This window comes from Paramormyrops kingsleyae, chromosome 4 (assembly GCF_048594095.1).
Source record: "Paramormyrops kingsleyae isolate MSU_618 chromosome 4, PKINGS_0.4, whole genome shotgun sequence".
Classification (NCBI taxonomy): domain Eukaryota; kingdom Metazoa; phylum Chordata; class Actinopteri; order Osteoglossiformes; family Mormyridae; genus Paramormyrops; species Paramormyrops kingsleyae.
Window position 1 is genome coordinate 15,388,105 of NC_132800.1, and position 6,000 is coordinate 15,394,104.

At 41.5% G+C, this 6,000-nt stretch overlaps 1 protein-coding gene across 1 annotated transcript in view; it reads right to left on the minus strand.

Annotated features, from left to right (window-relative positions):
• LOC111847214 (clavesin-1) overlaps positions 1-2,478 on the minus strand; it is a 30,081-nt gene extending 27,603 nt beyond the window's left edge. Inside the window, exons 1-2 of the mRNA XM_023818194.2 lie at positions 1,437-2,478; positions 347-895 (exon numbers count right to left, since the gene is read on the minus strand). Of these exons, the coding sequence (XP_023673962.1) occupies positions 347-744 (398 nt within the window). The 5' untranslated portion in view covers positions 745-895; positions 1,437-2,478. The remainder of the gene's footprint in view (positions 1-346; positions 896-1,436) is intronic.
• Between the last annotated feature and the right edge of the window lie 3,522 nt (positions 2,479-6,000).

Genomic DNA, 6,000 nt, shown 5'->3' on the forward strand with positions numbered 1-6,000 from the left:
AGCCCTGATTTCTGAACCTGAACTTGAAACCTCGGTGGATATGTGATTAAATGATCTGCAAGAATTTGCTGGCCTTTTTGCAGTTGGGGGGTGGGGGTGGCCTATCACAAAAAAAACAGGAGTGGGGGTTGGAACGTAGTTCCCAAGAATTCATGGATCAGGGATGGGTCTAGAAGGTGATTCTGAGATTCATGGAACTTCCAGAAGATGTCTGTGTACAAGTCTACCTATATCTGCAAACAAAATTGACTTTGTTTAAACTATACATATATTTTACAAACATGGATGGAAATGTTAAAGGGTGATGAAGAGAGATGACACAAAGTAATAACATTTAAATATTTACCTACTCTGATCCCAGTTGGACGCAAAGAGGATCAGTATTTTTCTGCCATATTGATCGGGGTTTTCCAAGACACCGGGGAAACCATCCGTAAGAGCACGTTTGATGCCGGGGTCATCGGGTTTGAAGCTCTGAAACATGTCCAGGTTCTGTTGCCGGTACTGAAAATACTGTGCCAGCAACTTAAACGTCTCGATCTGGTTGAACTTTCTGGCCCGTAGGAAGCGTAGGATGAAGTCATCGTCGGTCCGGAGGAAGCCGATGTCCGGCCGGGTGATGATCATGTCTCGGACCTGCTGGATGTCATGATGTAGGGTGTCCGGGTTCTCGTTCAGCTCCAGGCGAGCTTTCTCTGTGGTTTCGGGGCTGAGACCAGCTTGTAAGTGGGTCATTGTGTCCATTCTTGTTTCTCAAAACTAGCGGTAGTCACACGTAGTGCTTACTTAATACTGTAGCCAGGATATGCTTTTGCTTACGTACATAGCTGACAGGCAAGCCCTTTGCAATAGCCCTGGATCAAGTTCCCACACAGCACGAACACTATTCGAAAACCTGTAAGAGAAGTGAACAGAACCAATTCAAACCGTTAATTACATAGGCTTCATATAAAGCACATTTCATGTAGTAAAAATATCCCTTTCAAATAAAACATTCTTTTAGATAAAGCCAATCTTATGTTTGCAGTGTGATGTGAAGGTTGACGTAGCGATTTATCAAATCATCGATATTTGATGAAATACTGCATCAGTCATTCTTACAGGTTTGTTCCAGCTAACGTAATGAATGAAATATTATAGTCGCGTCGCAAAGACGATTATTAGTCAAAACAAAACCCCCCATATATGCCCATTTTTCTAAATATCACTATACCTATGTGTTGGTGACAGAAAAATCACGGTTGTTTTGGCATTTGAAATTAATGTTTAATAATTATTATAGGCATGAAGCCAATACCGACACATCAAGCCAATCCTGATTTCTAACTTTTCTAAATAATAAAAATAATAATAATAATAATAATAATAAAACTGAAATGCAAATTAAAATGATATAACCTATTACTTCAAAATCAAATATCATCTAATATACTTACCACCATTACCGGGTCTTCCGCTTTATTTTAGGTATCCAGCTGCTCGTATGAATCTCCCAGGTCTACATGCATCGATGTTCTGCCTGAGGTGCTGGCCATCAGCTTTCGGGGATCGATAAAACACACCGAACGATTTAAGCAGCCTGTCCTATGCGTGGACCAGAGCAGGTACAACTTTGATTTGTATTCCTTTATTATGGCGATCAGTCCCGTACGTCTCTCGATCTGTCCAAAAAAAAAAACGTCAGATGATCTTCTGCTTTATGGCGGAGTGCATAAAAGCAGCCAAGTGTACGTTATCCACAATGGCAGGATGAAGAGGGAGGATGATGAAGCGCCGACGCGCGCTGTCCACGCAGAGGTCCTGAAGCAGCCCGCAGCCGCACTCGCCGACTGCAGCAATAGCGCACGCCTAGTGCAAACCTACCCTCTCTCCAGTTCCCGAGCTTTTAATATGTATTTAAATTGCATTTTCTTCTTCAAGACTCGATTTTCGACGCGGCGATGTGATTTGCCCCGAATAGGCGTGATCTAAGGTTTTGTGGTCCGACCATGCCAGCGTCAGATTTCTTCTTTGGATGGTGCGTGTATTATTGTATGTATGCCGCTAGGTCATTTTCAATTTAAATGAGTGGTACAATGAAATGAAAACCGAATCAATCTATAGACAGAGTAAGGGACCTGAAATATGCATGATATTAAATATAAAGAATATTTATTCAATTCGTGTCCAATCAGTTCACACCAGCAGCATTTCTGAAAAGAATTGCGAAACGCCCATCGGTGTTTCACCTGTCTTACGTTTAAGCTTTACAGAAAAGGCAAATGATTTTCACACATTATTCAGTAAACAGGCTATGCGTCCTACCATATACGGTGTGACAGAATGGTAGATCTGCGGACATTATAGAGATAGATAATCAATGAATAATATTTAATGCTATAAATCTGTAAGGACTTCACTGTCTTCAAGACCTTGGGAAATGCAGTTTGGCAGCTTGGCTGAGCCTGGGGGAGCTTTGGATAATTTCACCCATCCTTTTGCAGCCATGGTGAGCGTATGGCGGATAAAACGGAAACTGTACTATACCTACTGTACCTATAGACCCAAAAGCTGCTGCCCTCACTCTGTAGTCGTGAAAAGGGCTCCCTCTTGTGGTCACAGTTAGATTACTCGGGTTCATCAGTAAAGCTTTTTATTTTGCTCTAGTTAGGCGCCAAACTTGGTTCATCTAATCTAGTGTTTCTCAACCCGGTCGTCAGGGACAGGCAGACGCTGGGTGGGAGCAAAAATGTGGACCGTCTGATGGCCAGATTGAGAAACACTGATCTAACCGTTGACTGGGACAGTTTAACTAGAACCTGTGTTCTCCCAGATTAAAATTATAACTTATTTAGAATTTATCGCAGACTGTTCTATTGCTAAGTAATGTGAATCGTCGCTTAAAGTGTCTCATTGTCTTAGGCCACCCATCGTTCTGTTGGCTCAGGCTGAAAGATCATCACACCTTTGTAAAGGCAGATAGGTTTGGGTAAAGGGCACATGAACATACAACACTGTCACCGTCCAACGTTTCATTTCAGTGGCCCTCACTCAGAGTTAACTGAACTGAGAGCATATTTATGTTAGCGTGCTAGGTATCATCAGGGAGCATCAGACCGCTGTGTGCATAGGTCAGGGGTCACCAATCATTATTCCCCATGGGCCAAATTCCACCAGCAACACAAAGCCATGGTCCAGTGCATCATGTTGATGGGGTCACTGTCAGACGAAAGGCCACAGCCCCGGTACAGTTTTGTGTCCCACTGTACAAGCAACAATGATGTACCCTCAATGCTGCAAAAATGTTCCTTAGAGTGCATATGTGTGCCTACAAGGTACCTACAGCTAGGATACAACTGGCAGACCCCCCCCAGTGACAAGTAATGGTCCCCTCAATGGTACAAATTGGTACTTTTTTTCTGACAGTGTTGGTGGGACCCATGATGACAGATTTTGGTCCGGATTGTGTTTCGGTCCAGATGCGGCCCAGATTCCACCACTTGGTGATCACTGGATTAAATGGTACTGTGACAGTGGTCCCCACAGGGGTCCCCGAGCATTAGGACCTGCATTTTTCATGGGTCATTAAGTCCCGATCAAAAAATAGTTTTCGACTGGGGGGCTTGGGAAAAGTCATTTTTATTAAAGCACACTCACTCTGTGGCCCACGGAAAATTGTCCCATCACCCCGAGTTGAGAAACACTGCTTATGTTTAACAAAGTGTCCTGATTCATAGGTAATAGGTAATGTAGGCTTTTCTCCCAGGGGGTGTAAGGTGAGAGAGCCCAACCAGTCATTCAATGCAAGCTATGCTAAACTCTATCCAGATAAATTAATATATATATAAATATATACATATATATATGGAAATAAAAATTAGAAAAGCAAATACATGTACAATAGATTGTTAATTGCGCAGTGATATGATCAACACAAGCCACATTTTTAAACTATGACAAATACTGTATAATTTTATTGATATAACATATTCATCTGACCAGTAGGGGGTGCCACTTCACTCTGGTAAATCGCCTATATGTCTTGGTGTCTACTTGAATAACAGACTGGAGAAGGAAGTGGCCTGCAATTAATGCAGAGAAGCCGAACACCTTCGGTGTGTGCAGAAAATCACTACACCTTATACCAGCCTGTCCCAGCCAGTGTTATGCTCTTCCCTGTAGAAGCTGTAAGGAAATGAGTTTCTCTCTGCTACTGAATCAAAGAAGCTTTTAGAGATTATCTACAGTCGTTTCAGTTTTTGTATTAATGCCTTGTTTAAACGTCACTAAATCGAAAGAACAGTAGTTTAATTAAAGGAAAATACAGGAAATATACCCTTTGTAGTGTCTGGGAAAAGGATAAAGTTAAAGGCTAACATGAAATCAAACGCCAGCAGCATTTTTCACGGTTTACTATGTTTACCATGTACCCCCTGAGTGGATTCTGTACAGTGGGCCATGGCCAGAAATGGACCAAGCCCCCACCCCCCCCCCCCCTTCCAAAATTCCAAAACCAGCAGCAGATCATGAAATTTAAGTAGCCTCCAAATATCATACCCATCATGCCTTGCAGTAATTAACAAATTCCACAAACATGCGTATTTTGTTAAATACATGCCTCGACAACATCGTTTGACTACAAAACATTACAAACTATTACATTTCAAAAATGTTTTAATATCTTTTGTGTTATGACAACCATAATGAAACTGCATACATAAAAATGGGAGATATAAAAATAGCATGTCACAATTTCATTCAGGGTTTATGATATCAGTGTTTTAACCTTCGTAAATGTTTTGCATACATGTGTGATTTGCAGTTGGAGGTGGGCGGGGCCCTGAGGCCTATCAGTCCAACCCTGTTGTGAGAGTCTTACTGCGCATGAAGTGTGGACTTTGCAGTATAGATTCTTTCCAGTGATTTACGTAATTTTACACTCATCTATTCCTGAATGCTCTTAATGCTGCATTTTCTGTTGATTTGAATAGTTGTCTTATTAGGTTCTTGCTTTGTTTGGAAGACACTGTGTAGCTCTTGCTCCAGTACTGCTTACAGTTGTAGCTGGACATTCACTTGCAGCTCAGCCTAGCTGCACTTGTAATTGAAGTCATGAACCTCATGCATGTTAAACCATGAACCTCCTGCATGTTAAACCATTAACCTCATGCATGTTAAACCATGAACCTCCTGCATGTTAAACCATGAACCTCATGCATGTTAAACCATGAAACTCCTGCATGTTAAACCATGAACCTCATGCATGTTAAACCATGAAACTCCTGCATGTTAAACCATTAACCTCATGCATGTTAGGGATGTTAAAATTCCAAACCGTGAAAAGTCAGTTGTTTTAGCAAAATACTTCCATGAGGCCATGGGTCTCTGACACTGAGGCTGAATTAGATTATTTCCAGCAATGAAATTTCCATGAGGAAACGAATGATACTGAACCTCAACAATCCAAGGGTTTAATAAGAATAGTCATATCTATATGCAAAACTTCTCATAAAATGTCTCTGAACCCTTACCAATTATCTACTCCTTAACCCTCTAGCTTGAGGAAGCCTTTATAGCAAATGCAATGGTTATTCAGAACAATCTTAATTGGAAGGGATCATTAATATTATCAAAGAACATAGCAAACAAAACTGCCTGCCAAAAATCCTTAGAGCTTCAGGTACGTTACCTTGAATCACAGGTTAAACAGTTTCCGACTTCAACAACCCAGGATCTCTACAATGGTGCATCCTAAGAATTTCACATCATGTCACTAATATGACTGAATACCACCAGAAACCATATTTAACCAAGTTTAAGAGGTAGATGTTCCACTAAGGGCCCCCTATTCAAATCTAGCCCTTGTTTTCAGTTCTCCCAGGCAGTTAGTTTAATAATTACTGATTCTGATTGGCCATAGGCCTCACACCTGACTGACAGGTAAAGGAAGGCTGGAAAACCAGCAGGGCTTGGACCCCGAAGACCGTGATTTGAATAACCCTGCACTAGGGGATCCTGTTT